Here is a 24,009-nt window from a genome sequence, read left to right as displayed (position 1 = left end):
CTAATGTGTGTCTGCTGCCTTACAAGCAGAGGCAGCTTAGCTAGAGAGCCCTGAGAGTAGGCAGGTCTCCACAGCTGCAGGTTGCCTTGGCAGCAGCCTAATGAGGGAATTAGCTAGCACCTGCACCAGGTTAGCTGACAGGAAGGAGACAGGGCCCTGGGCACATATAAGTCCCTGAGTTGGGGCTGGCAGGAGTTAGTTCTCTGGCTACAGCCAGGGGGAAGAAGCTCTTACAGAAAAGTTGTTTGGAGATGCTTGTTTGCCTGTTCTGCTGCTGGTAAGATTGGGCTCTAGGAGCTCCTACAGTACCTGGGCTAGGAGGCGTACATTGCTCAGGGAGAAGCTTGCCTTCTTAAAGGGGGAGAGTATGGCCTCCAGTGTCATTGTTATTGTTATGGTTATACTGTAGCCCAGGGGCTCATTTTAACTTTATTATTTGGACTAGTGGACCAGGATGAGGCTAATTGGGGAGGAAGAGGCCTCATAAGGGCACACTAACATGTACAGCCCCTGCATTGGTAAGGGCGCAGAAGCAAGACTGCAGAGAGCCCAGCACCAGAGTATGCCACTACAGGGGGTGTAGAAACCCCAACTCCAGAGGGTGCAACTGCAAGGACCCAGGGCCTAGTGATGACAGGAGGCCGAACTAGACTGAGGAGCCGTAGCAAGGGGCAAGGTTTAAATACTACCTGCGAGGCATGGGGTGCAGTAAAGGAGGGATTTTGGAGCCACACATCTAGCCCATAAGGTTTAGGGTGTCTTGGGAGGCACTAATTTTGAGTGAGACCCAGCAAGGAATCCAAGATCAGTAGGGTCTAGTGGGGTTCAGCAAGACTGTGACCACAAACTTGTAGGCAGCTTCCCAACTTATTATTTCAACCAACAAGATATGGCAGGTGAGATTAGAAGGTGCCCACAAGGCAGAGCAGGCAGTCACAGAATCCTAGGTTCATCACGGCCATCCCTGGGGACCCCACATCATGATATATGCATTAACTAAATATAATGTTTTTTTAGTGACACTTTAATGTGCATTAAAATAAACTAATATGCATTAAAATGCATGTGTAGATGCACCCAGTAACTACCACAGCTACAGACAAATTGTACTGGGTCAATGTTTTTTGTGCCCTGTGGCAAAAGTTTCAGATACACTCTAAATCTAGACTTCAAAGTGCCTAAATTACACTAGATAATAGGCTTAGGTCATTAGTCACTCGTGCTTTTGAAGATTTTACTTCAGATTTAAGTTTGACCCAGATTATTTACACCTATTTGCCATCTTTTTTCCAATATGCCAATAGAATTGATATGCTGGTACTAGGATATAGGGCATATACTGCAGGACAGAATGGTTGTAGTTTAAAGTGAGAGGGATTTATAGATCTTCATCCATACCATAGCATAAGTGTGGCCTCTAACAACATGTCAGTATGAAGGGGCAGCAGTGAGCACTGGCATTCTCAGAATTTCCACTGTAATCTTTGCATGTAGAAATGTAGCTATTGCAGTTACCATGGTTACCTATTCTCCAAGCCAAAAATAGGGAATGCAGTATATATGCAGAATATAATTGGCCGGTCCCAGTGCTATATATTAAACTTGTGCTCCACGATATTTTGGATTGGATTCCTCTATTACATGGATCTGCTATTCAATGTGAAAGAACAGAAACAATTCAAATAATTCCTTACCTGCAAACAGAAATTATTAGAGAAAAGAATCCAGTGACATTTACAGAGATAACAGGCCAATTCTTCCTTTTCGGTCAGGTGGTGTAAAAACACACCTCGTGTTCTCTAAGGGTGAGTTTCACACAAGGGCAGAAAATCTATTCAAAGTCCTAGTCTGGATTTCTCTATATAGCTACTCTGAGTAATACAAAAGCATTCTTAGGAAGAAGGATGAGAAATAGTGAGAGAGGAACCGCTGCATGAGAAACAGTGATGCTCATATGTTTTTTTTTGTATTGCTCATTTATTTTCACCAAGCAAAGGAAAACTTTTTTCTTTTGTTTCTGTCCCTCCATATCCTATAATTTTTTTTTTTCTTTTGAAAAGCAAACTGACTAGGAAGGAGTCATAGAGGATAACTCTGAGAGAGCAATTTTTCTTTAGGCCTCATTCAGTTAAAACTCTGAAAGTTCGTGGAATTCCATTTAGTAGCTAATTTGAGGAAAATATATATTTTAACTTAATTAATATATTAGTGTTACAAGGGTGCAGCTAGCCTGCATAAGTAACAATTTTTCCACAATCCAACATTGCTATTTTGCCTACCTACTATTTTGGCAAATGCTAATACAAATGTCTGACATTTGATATACTTGATATTGCCCAGCCTCAAAGGCCTTCCATCTGTGTTCTTACCTAAATAAAGAAGAATTTAGAATAAGAACCAATTTTTTTCCTTTGCAGTTCTGTTTGTTAGGGAAACCCTTTGGAGCATGACCTTTGCACAGTGGGCAGATGAAACCCTGGGGTTACACTGGTATTTTCCTTGCCAGTTTCACCCTTCCATCTCCACTTTTCCATCAAAAAAGAAAAGAGGTCTAGAAAACATCACACACAAGGAAAAATTGGAAGTACAGGAACTGTTTAGTGCGGACAATAAAAGACTATGGAGTGATTTTTTTTTTTTCCCTCTTTTTTAATAACAATCTTCAAATAAAAAAATAAAGTTTTATAAGGAGGGTGGTGATCTGTGTCTACAGGAAAAGATTTGGCAGTCTTAAACTGCAACAAGGGAAATATGGGTTTGATATTACAAAGAACTTTCTAATTCTGAGGCTGGATAAGTAGAGGAGCAGATTACCTAGAGAGGTGGTGGGCTATCCATCACTGGAAGTTTTTTATTGCAGGTCAGACAATGGTTGGGGTGGTTTAGATTAGGATGGTCCTGCTTTGCACAGGACTTTGACTAGATTACACCGTAGGGTACTCAAGGAGCTGGCAGATGTCATAGACCAATCATTGGCAAAAATATTCAAAAACTCATGGCGCTCAGGTGAAGTACCTGAAGACTGGAAGAAGGCCAATGTGGTACCCATCTTTAAGAAAGGACGGAAAGTAGATCCCAGAAATTACAGGCCAGTCAGCTTGACCTCAATCCCTGGTAAGTTTCTTGAGAGAATTTATCAAGGAGACCCTTCTGGATAAGCTAGCTCAGGCAACATCCTGAGGGATAGCCAGCATGAGTTTGTTGCAGGTAGGTCTTGACTGACCAATCTCATCTCCTTCTATGCCCAGGTGATGCCTGGACAAGGGAGAAGAGATTGACATCCTATATCTGGACTTTAAAAAAAATCCTTTGATCTGGTGTCCCATGACTTCCTCATGGGGAAAACTGGCAAACTGTGGCCTCGGCTATACCACAGTCTGATAGCTGGGAAATTGGCTCCGGGATTGGACCCAGAAAATAGTGGTCAATGGCAGTGAATCATTATGGCACTCCATGACCAGTGGCGTCCCTCAAGGCTCTGTCCTTGGGCCGGTTGTCTTTAACATCTTTATCAACGATGTGGACATTGGTGTCAGAAGCGCACTGACTAAGTTTGCCAATGATGCTAAACTATGGGGCATAGCATCCACACTTGAGGACAGGCTAGTGATCCAGGCTGACTTGGATAAACTTAGTAAGTGGGCGGGCACAAACCTGATGACATTCAATACCGATAAATGTAAGGTACTCCACCTTGAGGAGGGGGAGAACCCGCAGCATAGGCTTGGCAGTGCTATGCTTGCTAGCAACACTGCTGAAAGAGACTTGGGGGTCATACTTGACCACAAGATGAACATGAGTCACCAGTGTGATGTTGCATCTGGTAAAGCAAACAAAACCCTGCCTTGCATCTATAGATGCTTCTCAAGTAAATCTCAGGATGTCATCCTCCTGCTGTACTCGGCCTTGGTGAGGCCACAGCTGGAGTACTGCATCCAGTTCTGGGCTCCGCAATTCAAGAAGGATGTCAAGAAGTTTGACAGAGTCCAGAGGAGAGCCACGCGCATGTTCAGAGGGCAAGAGAATAGGCCATATGAAGAGAGTATGAGAGCCATGGGACTCTTCAGTCTGGAAAAGTGCAGGCTTAGTGGGGACCTGGTGGCTGCTTATAAGTACGTAAGGGGTATATATCAGGATCTGGGAGACTGGTGAACAGATTATCTATCAGAGTGCCCCAGGGAAAACAAAGACCAATGGTCATAAACTCCATTTTAGGCTGGACATAAGAAAAAATGTCTTTACGGTCCAAGCCCCCAAGACCTGGAATAGACTCCCTCCAGAAGTGGTGCAGGCACCTACTCTGGACTCATTCAAGAAATGCTTGGATGCTTATCTTGCTGGGATCCTTTGACCCCAGCTGACTTCCTGTCCCTGGAGCAGGGGGCTGGACTTGATGATCTTCGAGGTCCCTTCCAGACCTAACGTCTATGAAATCTAGATGACCTCCTGAGGTCCTTTCCAGCCCTATTTTCCTATAATTATATAATTAAATTCTGGTGTTCCTATCTTCATCCAACAACCTTCTTTTTAAAAGGAGCAAATATATTTTGCTCATTTTCAATATCAGTCTTTTCTAAACACAGTATATTTCCTCAATGTACACTTTGTTATGCACACGATATAGCAGTATGAAGTCCAATGCTATTGATCATGTTCTAAGTTCTTATCTCCTAGCTCTTTGTGCCTGATCATAAATCAAACTTAGATTGTAAAACTATGCAATTTATGTCCTACCTAGCTCCTCAGTCTCAACAACCTGAACAGTACTATACAGGGCGAAAGTGGTGATAACATGCACTAGAAATTCAAAGTGAATGATCCTGAAAAATATAAGTTATTTCAGTGTTTGATAAAGGAATAACTTCATACAGTGCATTCTTTTAGGAAATTATTACTTCAGTTGCATAACAGTTGTAACAGCAGTTGCAAAGATCAGATTTTTAAAAAGTGTGAAGTCTTCACCTGAATATTTAAAGAGACACTATTAGGTTTAAATTAACTGAAATACTTATTTTATTTATTTATGGTATTACTAGTATTACAACAAAAAGTTGTTTGCAAATGGCACTTGCCTGTTTTCATTTATGCTGTTGTATCATCTTTTAGGTTGTGAAAATTTGTTTACTTCCTAGTTCAAGGCCCAAACACAGTGACATCACTATATCTGAGGACAACTGGATATCTGATGTGAATACCTCTGGGCATACCACAAAATGAAGGAACAGTGCACCTGGTAGTTGAACCGTTGCTATAGAAGCCATTCCATTCACGAAACATACTAAAGATAAGATCTTCATTTACTGAATTGTGAACAGTACTTTTTGTCTTTCTTCACCAGAGATCTGAGTATAACTATCTAGTTCATTTGAAAAGGAATATCTTGCATTTTAATCTTCTTATTTTTTCATTTGCAAATGCCTAATAGGAGCAAAGTGCATTGACAAGCATCAGATGGGATGCAGTTTTAAATATAGAAATACTGTGCTGCTGTTGCCATAGGAATAGTTTGAGATCATAGCAATTTATTGGGATGTGGAGAGAAGATTTTTAGCCCATGGAACCGTCTTGCTCTGAAAGATTAACTTTTTCCTTATGCCAGTTTTTAAACATAGAACTGCAAAACTAGTCTTCTAGAGTGGCTGAAGATATGTTTATCATAGGGAATAACCAAGGGCACCTATACACGTGCATTGAGGCTGCTCTGACATCCTGTACTTGTAAGTATCACAGCAGAGCAGACTCCGTATCGGAGCAGACTCCAATTTAATCAAGTCTGCTGAAGTGTAGTAATTACTGCACTCCAGCATCATGTGTATCAGCATCCCCATGCTGAAAAAATGGCAGCAGGGGTGCTTTAACTAACAGTCATTTGATGAGTTTTAGTTAAAGTGCCCCCACCCCCTTTTTTCAGTATGGGGATGCTGATACATGAGATTTTCTGGGAGCTTTTAATTAGAACTGCTCTAATTCAAGTACCCTCCCCTCTGACCCCCACCCCCCCACCTCCTGGAGCACATGTATAAATATCCCAGGTGTAGAAAGTTGACAAAGCTAGCAATGAAAACATCTGTGTGTGTGGCTGGCATGGGAGGGGCCCGGATTGGGCATACTATACTTTGGTGATCACTGTCCAATAGGATAGGTAAAGTACTCCCTCAGCATAAGTAAAATATAACATACCATTACTAAAATACTTCAAATAGTACAAAGCAATACATGAGGAAATAACCACACACACACACACACACACACACACACACACACTCTGAGCTGCCAATTTTAGGACTCATTGAATTCAATGACAAAACTCCTGCTGACTTTTATGTTATCTGGACATGGTCCAAAAAACAAGGAATAATTTAACAAATTCTGAGAAAACACTCCTATGACTGTCCACAGTAAAAGGTCAGCAGTGTTGTGCTGTTATACACAGTACATGTATTTAAAAAAAAATGTGAAATGAACCTGAACAGCCAGTTGCATAAAGTTGATTTGGCTTCTCTGAGACTTTCCCTGTAGATCACAGATGATATCATAAAACAAGTTGTGAAGGAAACAAATAAGCCAAGGACCACATTTACAGAATTTGTCTGTAGTGTTTTCTATACCAGGCAACTGTAAATACAAATCTCTCTGCTCATGCAGAAAACGACCACTTCATTTTTTTTTTCCAAGAAAAGATAAATTTGAGAAGTTTTGTGATAATCTCCCAAATAAAAAAATATTATATATTTGCCTAGCTTTGGGCTAGACCTTGTCATTCCTGTTCATGCGGCACAGGGGGTTTCAACCTTTTTTAGTAAGTGTACCCCTGGTAGCCAGATGCAGAAGGGGTGGGGGCAGTGTGGCCAGATGTGGAGCAGCAGCAGCATGGGGTGGTGACTGCTGCTGCATGCAAACTTCCCCCCCCACCCCTTCTACTGTGCTGACCTTGCTCGCTCTGTCTCCTCCCACCTGTGTGGCCTTCCCAACTACCCCCGGGGGTATGTGTACACAGGTGTGACAATGCTTGATTTAGCATACTGTATATTTTAAAGCCTGACCCTAAGAAAAAAAAATAGCACCTGAGTTAGTATGTGTGTGTGTGAGCACAAGAACGCACATGCACACAAAATATTAAATACAAGCCCAAAGTCCTTAAGCTGTAGCATCTTTGAAACAGTAGCTAAATATTGTATACTTTGTATGCTGCTGAATACACATATGTATTTATATCTGTTTGTGCTGGCAGATTATCTACATGCTCCTATACGAAAGGCATTTATTAGGGCTGTGTAAAGCTTCAGTCCCTGATCCAAATCGGCCCAATTCGGTGGCTGAATCTCTGAATCCAAATCAAATTAGGAGACCCTTTAATCTCTCCAAGTCGAATCAGAACCCTCCGAATCAATTTGGAGAGATTCGGACATAGACGAAGCTTTAAATGTTTTATCAAGCAGCTCATTAATGCTGTGATGATGGGATGGATGGAATATCCCACATAAGCACAGGGGGCTCCCCAGTACACCCAGCAGCAGACCTGAAAGTGAACCAGAAGCACTTCCGGTCCACTGGGGAGCATATGGGGGACCCTGCCACAGCCCAGCTTGGCAACTGGTGCCTCCTGGGTCTGGGAGGGCACCTGGGGTCCTCCCATGGCTGATCGCTGAGCTGGGGAGGTGTGGGAGGACCTCCAGTGCACTCCTTGGTGGACCCGGAAGTAGACCAGAATTACTTCAGGTCCACTTCCAGGTTTGCCACCAAACACAGGGTGGGGGGGGGGTGCCTTCCGCACTCTTGTGGGACACTCCATCTGCCTCTGCATCGCAGCATTAATGAGGTATGCCTGGTACCTCGAGGTATGTAGAAAAAACATTTAAAGCTGTATCTATGGCTGAATTGCTGATTCTCCAAATCAGCATTGAATCTTTAGATTTGGCTGAATCAAACTGGGGACAGTGATCTAAATCCAATGAATTGAATCACTGTCCCCAATTCAGGCCGAATCTGAATTGAATACGGCCTATTCTGCACAGCCCTAGTTTTTATCCAGAAAGACAATTGTGATCTTTTCTCTTTCACATGGAACATGTAATCATCATCCATTGCCTTTGCCATTTCAAGGTGAGATTGCTGTTAATGCAGGGGTGACCATCCTGCGGCATGCATGCCACACGTGGCATAGCCAGCCTTTCTGTGGTGTGGACAGGCAGCACAGTGACAGACAGGACATGGAGCAGAAAGCAGAGCAGCTGATTGGGCAGGGAAGGAGATGAGCGGCATACAGGAAGGGCTAATAGTGGCACACCTGCCATAACCTTCCTTCCTTCATTGTTTCACCAGACTCTTATTATTAATTAATTTTTTTTTTACTTTCTAGGTCCCTTTCTCGCTCTTCTTGAAGGCTCCTGAGGAAAGTGTGACCTGAAGCTGACATACTCAAGTATAATCCTTTGTTTAAATTCATACTGATTGTTAACTGAAAGGGTGCAATAGACTAAAATACACTTATATTTTTAATATTTAATCCACAGCAATGGACTAAAATATACTTATAGTTGTGATTTGTATGTTAAACATTTACATGACTATGTTTAAACATATGCAATATTGTACTTGCATGTATGGACGCACCAAATTAGCAAATGGGATCCTAAATGTTTTCCTGATAAAAAGATTACAAATTAGGTGCACAAATCCCATCTCAGATCTCCATGCTTGACCTTTGTACCAATATTTTGCCCTCTTGACAAACATGAATCTACCTATGTACAGGGATGTCACAAGTTACTGGGCAAATGCACCTGCATTGCTCTAGACAGATAGAATAAAAACTTTTCAGGCTATAAAACAATATAAGATACAATATGAAAATAATTGTTTGGATGTTTGATTTTTCTACATGAACATGTTCAGGTGCTTCTGTTTCTGAGTGCTTAATACAACACAGCAATTTCAAACTCATCTAGCCCTGCAGGCCACATGAGGGTCATTGGGCTGCTCTGAGGGCTGGATTGGAACTGTCCCCCTGTGCCACGGGGAATGCCTGATGGCAACAGGTCCAGCTCAGGTACTGTATGCAGCATATGCCAGCCCCACTCCAGAGCTCATGATGCATGTAATGTGTGGGCTAGACCCAGAGCTGCTTGCACTGCTGGCTCTAGCGCGCATGCTAGAGCAGTCCAATTGGGCTGTGCCAGAGGCAGCATGTGGGACCTGTCAGGAAGGTGCACCGCATGTAGTATGTACCCTGTGCTGCGTGCAACCCCCAGTCCCATCTGTGCACAACATGCAGACCCAGCCCCAAGGCCAGCACGTGCTGCACAGGGCACAAGGGGCTGGCATAGGGCATGCATTGCATGTGGCATCTGCCTCTGGCACAGCCCAATCCAGACAGGCCCCAGAGCCAGTGTGCAGGGCCGGGGCTCGTGTGTGCCCCATGCAGCACATGGGGTCAGTCCAGAGATCCATGGGTTGGATCATATAGGCCAGGTCTGTCTCCATGGGCCACAGGCTGGATCCCACCCACAACCTGTAATGTTTGATACCTCTGATCTAAGACATTTTAAAAATGCCTGACTTCCAAAAAGTTCTGAAAACAAGACCCCTTTAAAAGGTTGCAATGTGGTATCCAAAAAGTGAAGCACCCCAAATTACTAATCACTTTAAAAATCATTGGTCTTAAATATTGTGTCCAATTAAGGCAACCCTGCAAGCGAATTTTTCTCTTTGGTATAGTGACATCTAGTGTCCCAAATACATTTCCTCATGACAGCAAAGTGAGGATGTTAACACATACAAAACCAAAAATGTGTTGCCAGGTACCTGGATATTTTAAGGACATGTGAGAGCACTAAATAATTTGCCTTTAAGCATAATCTCCCTGCACCATAATAATTCACCACAGACCTCTAAGCAAATTTATATAGGTGTGATATTTTAAATTTGAACTTTACCTAGCTATTTTTTCTATTAGTTTTATTGTCTTTGTTCACCAAGATACTGTTCTTTATTCTATTTAAATGAAAAAGAAACCCATCTTTACCCAAGACGGCTTCCTTTTAATTAGTTTTTGATGTGCAGTATTTGCTAGTAAATTTTAATATGTTCAGAATAAAATTATTGGAAAGGTAGTGAGATCTAATAGATAAGACACTAGACTTGGATTCACAAGTCTTGGGCTCCTGTTCAGCTACTGATCCACAGACCTCTCTGTGCCTGTGTCCCTTTCCAACTGTTTGCCAGTTCTATTTAAAATGTAAAACATGTGGAACAGTGACTATCTCTTATTACATGTTCTTAGAGCAGGGGCGGATTCAGGGGGCGTGCAGTGGTACAGTTGCACCCACTTTTGATTCCTGCTCCACCCAAACTTTAAAACCTGGGAGATGTAGTCATATTTCTGTTGAGGCTGTACTGAAGGAGTCAACTGATTTCATGGCTCATTGTAGTCTACCTGGTTCCTGCTAATGTCTCTACATTCCATAGGTGTTAACGACCCTCTCTCCATTTAAAGGCCCTGATGTTCCACTGTCCCAACTGTCTTTTCTTCTGTAAGTCTGCTGTCCCTTAGCCATTCCTGGTAATGTCTTCAATTTCATAGCCCTGCAGACTGTTTTTAGCTCCAGCTAAAACTCTTAACTCAGATGCAGTTATATTAACTCAGATGTAGAAATGACTGACAGTGAAATATTTGAAACTGTCAAAATGCTCAAGAAGGCTATATTTTATTTTATGAATTTGACTATAATGATGACAGGACTAGTGACACAATATCTTTTGCCTATTTTTGTCTAGTTTCTTGTGTGTTTTTAGCTTAATATATAATCTAGCAAATTAGTGCACATTCCAATAAAGTTATATTTGTTTTTGCTTTGACTTTAAACTGAATACTAAAGTGCTAGCCCCCTAGCATATTAGTAAAGCATATTCTATGTTCTCTTTAACCAGAGAAAAATGTGTCACGTTATATGTGATGATGTGCCCCACCGTCTACACCTTCCTTTTCAGAATGCTAGATCTGCTCATGATTATAACCCCTTCATTTTAAGAGGTCTCAAGGTGCTAGTAGAATACAAAAAAAATTATCCATTCTGTTGACAATAATCTGAATGAGTTGAACACAAAAGTTCAGTTCAAAGGACAAAAATCTTATTGCCTATCTTTATTTTAAATCGGTGGTAGAAGAGCTGTTTATTCAAGTGCAGAGCAGTCCTGGTTGTACCCTAAGTCTATGGAGCTATTGAAGAATCTGCTTGCTTTAGAACTGAACTTTGTTTTTGATAATGTTATATCTATGGCTAAGCATATTTGGAGTATAAAAAAAAAAAAAAAATCTGCTGATGCAGTCCAGTGGCCTAGAACTAGTGCTGTAGACTGCTACTTGGAAGACTGAGCATTGGATCTAAGAACTGGGATCTCACTCTGTGAAAACAGCCTGTGGGTTTGTTTTTTTCCCCTGGATCTATGCTCATTAGGACCCAGGAAAATCAGAAGAATTCACAGAATAAGTGCTGTTCATTTCAAATTTTAAAGAAAGATAGGAAAAATTGTTGGACTTGCAGGAACTCTTCTTGCAACTCATGTAAAATCTGCTAGGGGGTGATAGATGCTAACTCATTGCTAGACAGTTTGCAGTAATGGCTTTGGGGTATATGTATTGTTATGATTCATTATTATGCGGATTATAGTGCTGCCTGGAAATTCCAGCCCTGCTATACAGATGGAGAGAGGTAGTTTTGGGTCATAAATTGCATCAACCTGTGAATGTTTATTTTTGAGCTCCAGGCTGTGTTACTGAAACAAAAGTCTTCTCCCTTTTGGCTTTTAAATGGCATCCTGGAGAGACATTGTCCAAACACACTCCCCAAAATCATCACACTCTTGACAGACTCCCCACAGAGTGTGAAGAATATAGGCCATATACATTATTCTTACTATGAGCCACACCCTAAACCATCATTAGTGGTAATGAGCATTCTCTGCATGGAAGCAGGGAACAATATGCACACTTAATTTTAATCCATCAGAAAGAGTAACGCCTGGATGGTTTTGGGTGGCAGGAGATGACAGGAACTCCTAATGGGAGTACATTGAAACACTTATTACACTAATGTAAATCTTGCTCATTATTTTTCTTTTTTATCACAGCTGATTAGTAATTCATGGAATTTCTTCAAAGCAATGTGCATTGCCAGACATAGTTTAGGACCCACACATGTTAGCAAATAGCTAAACCACAATGGTGTGACTGGAGTGGCCAGTTATATATAATACTCTAAACTTAATTTTTTCCTTTATGGTAGACAGATCATAAGTGGGTATCATTTATCCAAGCAATACAGCTTTTTTAGTTTCTAGTTGACTGTATATCAACATAAAAGATCTGGAGACTAAAACAGTATATGGTTTTGGGGTGGCTCAGTCCTTTTGCTACTAATATCCTTTGGAATATTAAACTTTCTAGAATAAAAACAATTTCATGGAATTTTGTCTAATCTCTCTGGGTGAATTTCCCAAGCTCATAATTGTGATATCTGAGTGCTCTCAGGATACAATATAACTACTGCAAGATTTAGAAAGGATTATTCTTTCTCTGTAAATTGCACAGTTAATTCAGATATATTTGGTTGCATCTTACTCCCACTGAAATCATTGGAAGATTTTACCACTGACTGCTGTGAGCAGGATTGAGCCTAGTGCTTTGGAAAAGTATAGAATCTCTGAAAAGGAAATGTTTCCCATGTTGTCCATCATAGAAGTGATGTATGTTATGTATAGCAACCTTATTTTCCTGGCCCAGAGACTTGCTGTTTCATTTTAAATCAAATAAATGTCTGGACTGCCAAAAATATTTGTATGCTGGAGCAAACAGTTTTTTTCATAGTTTTAGCATCTTTTCTACTACTGATGAGAATAATCTTGTTTAGTTTACTATTCCTAGTGAATTATAGACTGAGTCACTTTCATTCAAGTCAATGATACAATTCCCTTTGACTTCAGGGACACAGTATTGGGTTCTTAGACAACAAAAAATGACAAAGAAAAAGCTAGATGGGCATGGAACAAGAACTGTATCATATTGCAGATATAGCTGAACTATTTATTTCATAAAGATTAGCAGTTTTGCCTACCACCATACATGCAAATATTGTGAAAAAAATAGATGCCTTTTACTGGGGTTTTTTTGTAGGTGTTGCCTCATGTCCTAAAAAGTCATAGAACCACTCAGCTGTACAGTTTTCTTATACTAAGAGCACAAGGGGTGATATTCTTGCCAAGAGCACAAAAGTGTGCTTTCATTTGACTTAGACATACTTTTTGGGCAATATGGCTATCATCAAGGAACACCCCCTATATGTAATATACTATCCTCTGGGCAACCAGGAGTCTGCCTTTAATACATGCTAGTTTTAAGAAGACCCCAATATGTTTGGTCTTGTGATCAAATCCCAGAACTTGAAATGAAATAATTGCTTCAGCAGGCAGGTGACTTAAACCATACTTTTCTAACAGGGTGCCTGAAATCAGGTACATAAACATGGATTTAGATGTGTGGTCCTGTGCTTCCAAGTATGAACATTTTGCCCTGATTGTTCATGGTCTTAAATTCTCAGACCCTTCCACAAGCTGTATCCTGTTCCTATTAATATTGACTTGCCTTTGAGTCACTGGAAGCAGATGCAAGCCCTACCCCCACTCTAATCAGCGAATTAGCTACCTGGCTATTCAGCATATTCCATTTCCTAACCTCCACTGGAGATAATTTAAATTCATTCAGACATTTATTTTCTTGTCAGATACGAGTCTCTTGGCATATTTATTTTCTTTTAAAACACTAATATACACTATATTTCTGACTGTTTGGGGAATTAAGTACTTTGTGTATCAACTGTATATGCAAGCTATGAAACAGTCTGTATCTTTTTCTTACAAAAAGTTTTTCTTATTTACAGTATTTGGTTACTATGAGGAACAAACAATCTAAGACAAGGAAGCACAGCTTTAGTATAGAAACAATGATGCCAACTGACAAGGTATGACCAGTTGCTCAGATATCTGCTAACTGGTCTTTTCCATTGCGTGTATTTCTGAAATCTAATTCGTAAACCTTTACTAATCAAATTACAGCCACTCAAGTCAGATGGATAGTTTTTTTTAACTAGTAATAGTTCTATATTTGTTGCCAGACTTTTGATTCTTGGCAGCTATTGAATGTGGTAAATAGTCACAAAGTACCTAATCTGCATACTATGGTGCCAGAAGACTCACCCCCCTCCTCCCATCTCTCCAGCCCCATAGTTTCATTTCCAATACCTATCTCTCTATTAATATTAGAATTAATATCTCTACATTAATGCTATGTTTTAGCAGACAGCTTTTCATCCACATTTCACATCTTCCAAATACATAAGTAATTATGACTTTCACTAATTAGTCAGAAACTCAATCTTACAGACCTAGCAAGGCTTACTGTATATCTCCAAAATGGTAATATGGATGAACCAATAACTAAGTATGGGGACACATGACATGATTAATGTGAAGTAATTTATCAGCATTGAATTTACTCCATTGTAAAAAAGCAGACACAAAACCAGTTCTCCAAAGCTAGGCAGTACAGTAGACAATGTTATAGTACCTAAACTCTGTGTGGTGGAGGAACCAATTTATACTGAGCAGAGCTATGCCAGGATGAAATTGAGTAAGAAAGAGGATGTGCACTTGTCCACCACCATAACTTATTCTATAAGCTGACTGATTCTATTGTAAGCATATTGTATGTTGTGCCCTAAATCAGTGGCATCTTAAGGTATGGAGCCCCAAAAACCAACAATCACTGTTGAAACAAGGCACGTGCAACATCTACCCCTACTCATGGTGCAAAATGGAGAGAACCAAAACACAAGCATACAAATGCACCCACATTCAAACATGGGATGGCACGCTAAAGCACAGTGGTCATGATGACTGTCTTATGATTATATAGGTTGAGATCCCCACTCCAGTCAACACTGTGCCCAGGACTTCCGAAATCCTTAAGGAAGCTGTGTCCTTAGTCATGCAGACAGAGGATGAGGAGAGAGAATGCTAACCCTTATTTAGCATATTTCAATTTTAATAAAAAGACAAAGGAAAGTCAACAGGCAATATAACATCTCAGTTGGCATGACCCTTCAAGAACTTACAGGGATAGAAAGTTCTATTTGTGCCTGTGTACTTTTATTCTCCACAGATCACTGGTATCAAGCACCAAAACCATGATAGGATTCTTCTCCTGTTGCACTGACATTAGACATTCAGGATTGTCATAGCAAATCTCTTTTCACATGGTTTCTTGGATGCTTAGTTTGTTTAAATCAGCAGTGATACATTCTGACACATCTTAAGCCCATGAATCACTGCTTCCTGCATTAATTAAACTATTGTGAAAGGGAGAGTCACCTTGCATGTCTTATTATTAAAGACTTATGAATTATTAAGAGAAATTATTCATAGATCCTGCCAATCACAAAATAAGGATTGGTGTCATTATGATATTCTAACAAACATCAGGTTACAGAAGTACAATTTTTACCCAGCAACACTGCATCTTTCAATTGGAAAAGGAAAGAAGGATGCACTACACCAAAATTCATGAGATCTGAATGCAACTCTGGACTCTGCAACAGACTCTGAATTATCCCCTTAAGTCACTTTCTTCATCTATAAAATGGAGGTTACTGTTTTAATAAGAGTGCTGCAATTATAAATTCAGTAATGTGTATGAAGCACACAAAGGGCGCATCCAGACGAGCCCACATGTGCCTCTTTCAGCGTCTCAAACTCCTTTGAGATGCTGCAAGAGGCATCTGCAGGAACGTGAAAATGTTCCCCATGCTATGAATTTGCAGCACGGGGGCAAAATTAGACCCCTGGATATCCAGGGGTCAAAAAAACCTTCAGAGAAAAAAAGTGGGACAGGGCACGGTCCAGGACTGTGCCCTGAGGCAGCCAGAGGCTGGGTCCTCCACAGAGATGCTTTGGTAGCAGCCAGAGCGTCTCTATGTTTGGCCCTCACCCTGGTGCTGAAGCACGCTGCCTGCCATCCAGCCGCAGGGAGCTGGACCCAGGCTCTACTCCCAGTAAGTAAGGGGTGGGGGAGCTGGATGGGGGAGGCGACTATGGGGGGGAACTTCGCTAGCCTCGCCAACTCCCCCAGCCCCCCAGATCGCTGCCCCACCTGGCCCCACCCCCGCCTGCACCCCAGAGCCCCCTAATCCCTGTCCCACCCAGCTCTATCCCCTGCCTGCTCAGAGCTGGCACCTTGGACCCAGCAGGCTTTGGACCCAGCTGGCTATGGCTGACTCCAAGGTGCCAGCTCTGAGCAGGCAGGGTCCTGCCACTGGCCTCCCGAGCAGGAATTCTGGTGTTCCCTATTGGAAATCTGAAAAATCCCTGATAAAAAATTCCCAAAGTCACTCTGTAAAATAACCCAGAATCCATGTTCCTCCACAATTAAAACAAAAGACCACTATAAAGATACAGAGAGACAGAGAGAGAGAACGACAGAGACAGACAGACAGTGATCAGTTGGGCAATGTTTTATTGATATATCTCCAGTGTTAAAGCAATTTGGAAGCCTATCGGTGTCTCTATCATCATAATAAAGTGAATTCTAAATACCTATATGTTTTGCTGTCCCCCACAGGGGCCACAGCTCCCCACAGGGATTACAGCACTCCCACAGGGGCCACAGCCCCCATGGGGGCTACCACCACCCCCTGCAGGGCCCACATCCCCTACCCCTGCTTGTTCTCCCAGCCCCCTGGATTGCTGCCCTGCCTGGCCTCATCCTCCATTGGCTCCTGCCAAATGGGGCCAGGAGGACATGCTTTGACAGTTTAAAGCAGGCCACAACACCTGGAACATCTTTTGGGTGATAGCTGCCCAGATGGCCGGGCAGGGGGCACACATGGCAGTAGTGCTACACAAAGGCCAGCTCTGCTGCCACAACCCACTGGCAGCTGGCCCAGATGGGAGATGTCTCATCCAGGTCTGGCAGGTGCACAGCAGATCACGGCCAGGCAGCAGCCCCCACTGCCAGACTGCTGCAGTGGGTAGAGGGTGCAGGGAACTCTCAGTGCTGCTTCAGCAGTCCAGCTGGCACAAGGGATAGTGTCCCCATGTACCAATTGTCCAGGCCCCAGAAGCTCCTGAGAGCAAGTAGCCCTGAGCTACTTGACAGGGCAGATTTTTGTACTGATGGGGCCAGGACAAGGTAGATTTTTATACTAAAACACTGTTTAACACTCAGGAGAGATGAAATTGTCATTTCAATGTCTTGTAAAAAAGTAAACCTGAGGATAATTGCAAGGTTATTCTAGGTTTAATTACAAATTGGGCATGTAGAAGCAAGAATATTAAAGGAACAATTTTGACTTAAAATGTAATTTCCCTTTATAATTCACTCAAGGCATTTCAAATAATTCTTTAGGTCACATCTACAAGAAGAGCTCTTTTTACAATAAATGGCCACTAAGTTGGCAATGTTAGTACTGTCATATGATGGCTTTGGCTGTCACATTCAGTGCCATAACAAACAATTCAGTTCTTGGTAAGTTGTTGAAAATGGTTGACACAACCCAAGAGCTGTCCAAACAAAGGTCCCCCATATTGCTAACACAACTGGAAGGACACCATTGTTAGCCATGGCGGTAAAACAGACCTTAATAACGCTGTGTATGATGGAAGGCATGGCTAGGTTTAAACTCAACCTGGATTCACAACAGTAAATCAGTTAAATGATGGAAAGACATTGAACTAGATGAGTAGGTCTTTTGTGTTCCTGCTTTACCCTGTTACTCATTGTCAATCTGCTCATCAGATCTTGTTACAGCACCGATAGCTTGTGTCACCACCACAACAAAACCCTTCCCTTAATTCTACTATCATGCAGAGATTGCCAGCTCCATGACGTACTTCCCTATCATTTCAGGATTTCCTCTCACCTTTGGGTAAAGGGCCAGGGCATTACTGAGTTTTTCCAGTAATATTTTTTGCTTACTAAAAGGATGTTTGTCATATGTAAATCACTCAAGTGTGAAATTTACTGAGTATGCAATGTATTGTTTCCATTTCATGTTTCTGAAATTAATTCCAAATTACATAAAAATACCCCTGGATTTTGCAATTCTTGTTTTCGCTACACCTTTACTGACGTCAACCTCTAGGTGGGTAGGCAGATGTTAATGCTGTCCTAGAGGAAAAACTTCTCTGACCACCATGAAGCTTGACCTTTAGTTCAGAGTCCAGACAACATCTACTTGCTTCCCATTAGACAGGATAATAAAAGTGCCAAGTCTGCTTTCCATTTCTGCGACTGAGCAACCCAGGGTTTATTAAATGAAACTTGCATGAAAAAGCTATAATGGAATCGATCATAAAATGATTATTTTACTGCCATGGGTTTTATGCACTGTTCATTTTTGGACATACTTTGGAATATTTTTACTGAGAATAGATACAGCTTCACAAGTACTTGCACTGAATTCAATATCAAGACCTTGTACTATAGTATATACTCCCACCAAAGAAACCAGCCCATCTGGTTTTTAAACTTTTAACCCAGAAGAAAATTTAGAGTATTCAGACATTCTGAACCTTATTTTCCTACTAGCACAGTGATTCTCAGTCAGGGGGCTGTGGTACTCTGGGCTACCACCAGATCTTTTGAAAGGTGCCATGAAGTGTGAGAAGTTTAGTGCAGGCTCAGGCTTCTCCTTGTCTGGTCAATTCCACATCCTATGGCCTGGACCCTCTGGAAGAAGGTAGGCACTGTGATATATATATATTAGTGTTTCAAATTAGGCACCACTTAATTCACAAAAGTTGTGAAGGAGTGCCTTGACTCCAGAAAAGTTGAGACCCACTATGCTAAAGGATGTATAAAGCCTATGGCAATTAGACTGGGCTAACTGACTGCATGGACTGAGAATAGGAACCGATTTTAAATGCTAGAGTACAGCCTACCTTCTCAAGATAACAACTCTGAATAGCTGTGCTGGGGAGAATTCATGTTTTTATTGTTGATAAATCACTACAACACATTTTCATTACAGCAGCAACTGGTTTTCATGTTCATATTGTGTGTATCTACCCAGGACTGGAATCTGCATGGTTCTCCATATCTTCAAGGAAACCTGGGACTCAAGACTTTTCTAAGCAGTGCTCCAGTGATCTTCCACATGAAGCAGTAACTTCTACTGTTAGTAGTCACCCTTACACAAAGTATTATGATGATGGTCTTGCAAAGTTTTACTATGAAACTAAAATCAAATGAAACCCTATATGCATCTTCGCCAAAACAAAGATATTTGTTGCAGCATAGAAATGACACTGAGATTCTTCCATGGTAAATAATGTAAATACTAGACCAGCCACTTATTTAATCTAGCATTCTGTGAGAAGTATAAGAATATTGCTCGGGCATGCAGGGGTGAAATCAGAAAGGCCAAAGTGCAACTGGAGTTGCAGTGAGCACGGGAAGTGAAGGGTTTCTACAAGTATGTCAGTAACAAGAGGAAGATCAGAAAAAGTGTGGGTCTGTTACTGAATGGGGGCAACTACCTAGTGACAGATGACCTAGAAAAGGTTGAAGTACTCAATGCCTTTTTTACCTGTCTTTACAAGCAAAGTCAGCTACCAGACTACTGCACCTGGCGGTACAGTTTGCAGGAGAAGCAAGCAGCCAACAATGGTAGAACAGATTAGGGACTATTTTTAAAAGCTGGTCATGTAACAAGTCCACAATGCACCTGAGGGTGTTGAGGGATTTGGCCAATATAATTGCAGAGCCACTGACCGTTATTTTTGAAAACTCATGGAGATCAGGAGAGTTCCTGGATGATTGGAAAAGGGCAAATATACAGTCTATCTTGAAAAAAGGCAAGGAAGACCCCAGACACTGCAGACTGGTCAACCTCACCTCAGTCCCTGGAAAAATCATGGAGCAGGTCCTCAAGGAATCATTTGCTAAACATTTGGAGGAGAAGAAGGTAGTTAGGAACAGTCAGCATAGGTTCACCAAGGGCAAGTGATGCCTGACCAACTTGATTGCCTTCTATGATGAGATGATTGGCTTTGTGGACCAGTGGATGTGATATACCTTGACTTTAGCAAGGCTTTTGATACAGTCTCCCACAACATTCTTGCAAGGGAGATAAGAAAGTATGGGTTGGATGAATGGACTGTAGGGTGTATAAAAACCTAGCTAGATCATTAGGCTCAAAGCATAGTAATCAATGGCTTGATGTATAGTTGGCAGCCAGTATCAAGTGTACCCCAAGAGTCAGTCCTGGGGCTGGTTTTGTTCAATATTTTCATCAACTACCTGAAAGATGGGATGGAGTACACCCTCAGCAAATCTGCAGATGACACCAAGCTGGGAGCATAATACACTCAGGGGTGGGGCTAGAATTCAGAGACCTAAACAAATTTGACGATTGGACCAAAAGAAATCTCATGAGGCTCAATAAGGAAAAGGGCAAAGTCCTGCACCTGGGACAGAACCATCCTATGCACTCATTTAGGCTGGGGACCGACTGCATAAGCAACAGCTCTGCAAAATATGACCTGGAGGTTATGGTGGACAGTAAGCTGAATATGAGCCAACAGCGTGCACTTGTTGCGAAGAAGGCTAATGGCATACTGGGCTGCATTAGCAAGTGTTACCAACAAATTGAGGGAAGTGATTATTCCTCTCTATTTGGCACTGGTAAGGTTACATCTGGAGTACTGTGTCCAGTTTCGGTTTCCCCACTACAGAAAAGATGTGGACTAATTGGAGAGAGTCCAATGAAGGGAAATAAAAATGGCTCGGGGGCCGGGGCACATGACTTATGTGGAGAGGATGAGGCAACTGGGCTTATTTAGTTTGGAGAAGAGAAGACTGAGAAGGGATTTAATAACAGCCTCCAATTACCGGAAAGGTGGTTCCAAAGATGAAGCTAGACTCTTCTCTGTGGTGGCAGATGACAGAACAAGGAGCAACCGTCTCAAGTTGCAGCAAGGGGCCTTTAGGTTAGATATTAGGAAAAACTTTCCCACCAGGAGGGTAGTACAGGGGAGCCTGGAACAGGCTATTAAGAGAGGTTATGGAATCTCCATCATTCATCAGAGGTTTTTAGACAAAGCCTTGGCTGGGGTGATATAGTTGGGGATTGTGCTACTTTGAGCAAGGGGTCAGACTAAATGACCTTCTTGAGGTCCCTTCCAACCCTAATTTTCTATGATTCTATGATTATTTCTAGTATCAAATGTCCCAATAGAAGGTGGAAGAATTCACGTAATCAATTATATAATCTGTAATAGATTATTTTAAAGTCTTTATGTTTATTAATAACATAACCTGTCCATAAGAGACACTTATTCCTAATCCTAAGAAACTATATAAAAAAAACAAGCATAAATACTAGTTTAAGACAGATGTTTTTGTTATCCATTTTGCCTATCACCTTTCATCTTCATTTGGTGTATTCTTGTTTTTGTGTTGCAAAGCATCCTATTTACCTTCTCTAGTTACCATTCATCATTCTGTATCTTAACAAATATCACACTTCTCCTAACTTTTCTCCTAACTGAACAGTCCTAAACCTTTCCACCTCTTCCCCTGTGGCAGATTTTCCATGCCACATTTTTGTTCCCTTTTTCTTCAAGCTTTTTCTCTTCTGAGCACATTTTGCAGAAACCAATCTAAAGAGCTATAGCAGACAGGAAAGTTGAAATAATCTTCATGTCCTGTGTAATGGGGATCCCTTCAGATTATGTAATTGGTTTTCCCATCAAAGCAAGTAAAAACCACAGTAGTCACTTGCTCCTTACATATACCACCTCCACTAACTTCTTATTAAGGTCCTTCTATTATTGTCCAGTGTCAGAAAGAAGACATTATATTATGACCATCAATTCTCTAAACATTTATAGAACCATCTTGATATCTGCTTTTTTCTCTATCTTTGCTTTAGTCCCACCATTCATAAATATCATTTCCAGAAGATCTTAGTGTTCCCTTGACTGGCATAGGCTAAAGTTACTGCCGAATCCAGGTCTTGTTTCCCACAGAAGGATGGGAATGCATTTGCCAAAGCAGCCTCAGCTTTAAAAGCCTTTTGGTTTTTATACTTCTACTTCCTTTATTGTTTATTTTAGGTTCAAATGATTTAAACTGGGGTTGTCAACTGAATGGTCCATAAGCCATACCCAGCCTGCAAAGCTGGTCCATCTGGCCTGCCAGGATACCAGAAGTTCTGGGTCCCCAATGGACATAGCCATTGTTGGCAAAAGGGGCAAGTGAGGGTTTTGCAGATTCACCCATTGCTTGCCCTGTGGTCACTGTACCCCTGCTGTTGCCTCTGGGCCCCTGCTAGCCCCTGGTTCCAGATCTGATACCCCTGCTTTAACCTATACTACAGATGACAAAACTTACATTGAGTAAAATGGTTTTTAGATTTGCAATAGACCAAATAAATACTTTTCAGCTCTTAATGTTGCTGCTCTTTATGCAGAACTCTTCGCTTTAGGCCTCACTTTTGGCAAAATATCCACTTTTGCTTGCCTCGCACCTAATACATAACTCCTTTCACAATTTGGCAACTGCAATTCTTTTTGTCAATCAAATGAAAAATGCAGGTTATGACATTGTTTTTTCCCCACTTTCGTGGGAGCCAAGATGTTGAACTCAAAGCATAACTTTCCAATGGGGATGTAAAAGTGGGCAGTTTAGGCATGCAAAGTTTGTCATGGCTCATTGCTTTAGTCAGACAGGACAATGACCTATGGGCTTCCAGGCTTTTGTGTAGTGGGGAGTTCCTAACTTAGAACATCACACATTTGTGGCCATAGAGCCTACAGAGTCACTGGACAGATAAGAGTACACTGACTAATTATCAAAAGGTTTTGATAGATGCTTTCATTTCCATACTAAATGAACCATTTTCTATTCCCAGCAACATTACAAAGGCCTTGTCTTCAAAGGGTTTGCTGAATCTTTAAAAAACAAAACTTATTACAATTACAAGCCTTTTCCTTATTATGACTTTTTTACTCCATATTTTTAATATTTCTCCATATGCAAAATACTTTAATTGCTCAGAATTCATTAAAGAAATGGTATCTGAACTAGAATAAGAATCAAGAATTCCAACACTGCACTAACCACTGTAGCAAGAAAAGTGCATCGGGGGGGGGGGGGGGAGGAGGATGCAGGTGCTAAGGTGCACAGTTGATCGCCCAAAGGTCACAAGTTCAAGGCTACAGCAGAAGCACTCACAGCAAGGCCTGGCAGAATCCAATAAATCTGTGAGTTCTGCTAAATACCTTGCACAAGGACATGAAAAAGGAAGGAAAGATGCATTACTAGGTGATGCTGTCAGTTGCTCACATCATACTGAATTTGAGACAATTCTAATTTCAAGATATTCTATTTCTATGCTTTAAAAATTATCCTATCAATTTTCTCCAGAAGCAGATATATTGTATATAAAAAGAATCAAAATCTACTTATTACATTGAAAAACGCTGCTCTTTACACAAAATGTTATTAAACAAGAGAAACTTCAATAGATACAAAGAGCAGACATTATATATATTAGGAGTGTTTTGAGTCCTCAAATGTCAGGCTTCATTTTCATAGCGGAAATACAAGACAGAAAACTTTTTCCTCTGATTGTACAGTCTCTTTACAGCCTTTTGAACTTCAGCTTTTCAGACTCCTTTCAATTTTCATATTTTTAAATTTTTCCTTGAACACATCAGGATCATCATCATCATCCTCCACGTCATCTAAGAAAATGTCAAAATCTGGTTCATCAGCACCTTCCTCCAATTGATGTTTTCTACTCCTCTGCCTTTGGTCATTTTCATCTGCTGCATTCTCAGTTTGTTCTGATCCTTTGTCAATCCTAAAAACAGACACAAAAGTATTATTGACTAATCTTTTAGAAATTAATTATTAAAATGGGAGGGGGAGGGAGGGGTTTCTTTTAAAAATAT

The 24,009-nt window shown here is 41.2% G+C and overlaps 1 protein-coding gene and 1 long non-coding RNA gene across 2 annotated transcripts in view; one reads left to right on the top strand and one right to left on the bottom strand.

Moving 5' to 3' along the window:
• The first annotated feature begins 212 nt into the window (after positions 1–212).
• Positions 213–8,943, top strand: LOC132249509 (uncharacterized). The gene is made up of 3 exons (XR_009460984.1): positions 213–277; positions 5,107–5,233; positions 8,360–8,943. It is a non-coding gene; the product is annotated as an uncharacterized LOC132249509 (long non-coding RNA).
• A 7,604-nt stretch (positions 8,944–16,547) lies between these two features.
• Positions 16,548–24,009, bottom strand: part of C3H9orf85 (chromosome 3 C9orf85 homolog) — a 54,751-nt gene continuing 47,289 nt past the window's right edge. The window contains exon 4 of the mRNA XM_006266877.3: positions 16,548–23,918. Coding sequence (XP_006266939.1) covers positions 23,714–23,918 — 205 coding nt within the window. The 3' untranslated portion in view covers positions 16,548–23,713. The remainder of the gene's footprint in view (positions 23,919–24,009) is intronic.

The sequence above is a fragment of the Alligator mississippiensis genome, chromosome 3, assembly GCF_030867095.1.
Source record: "Alligator mississippiensis isolate rAllMis1 chromosome 3, rAllMis1, whole genome shotgun sequence".
NCBI classification, from domain to species: Eukaryota; Metazoa; Chordata; order Crocodylia; family Alligatoridae; genus Alligator; species Alligator mississippiensis.
This window is presented reverse-complemented; position numbering and strand designations above follow the sequence as displayed.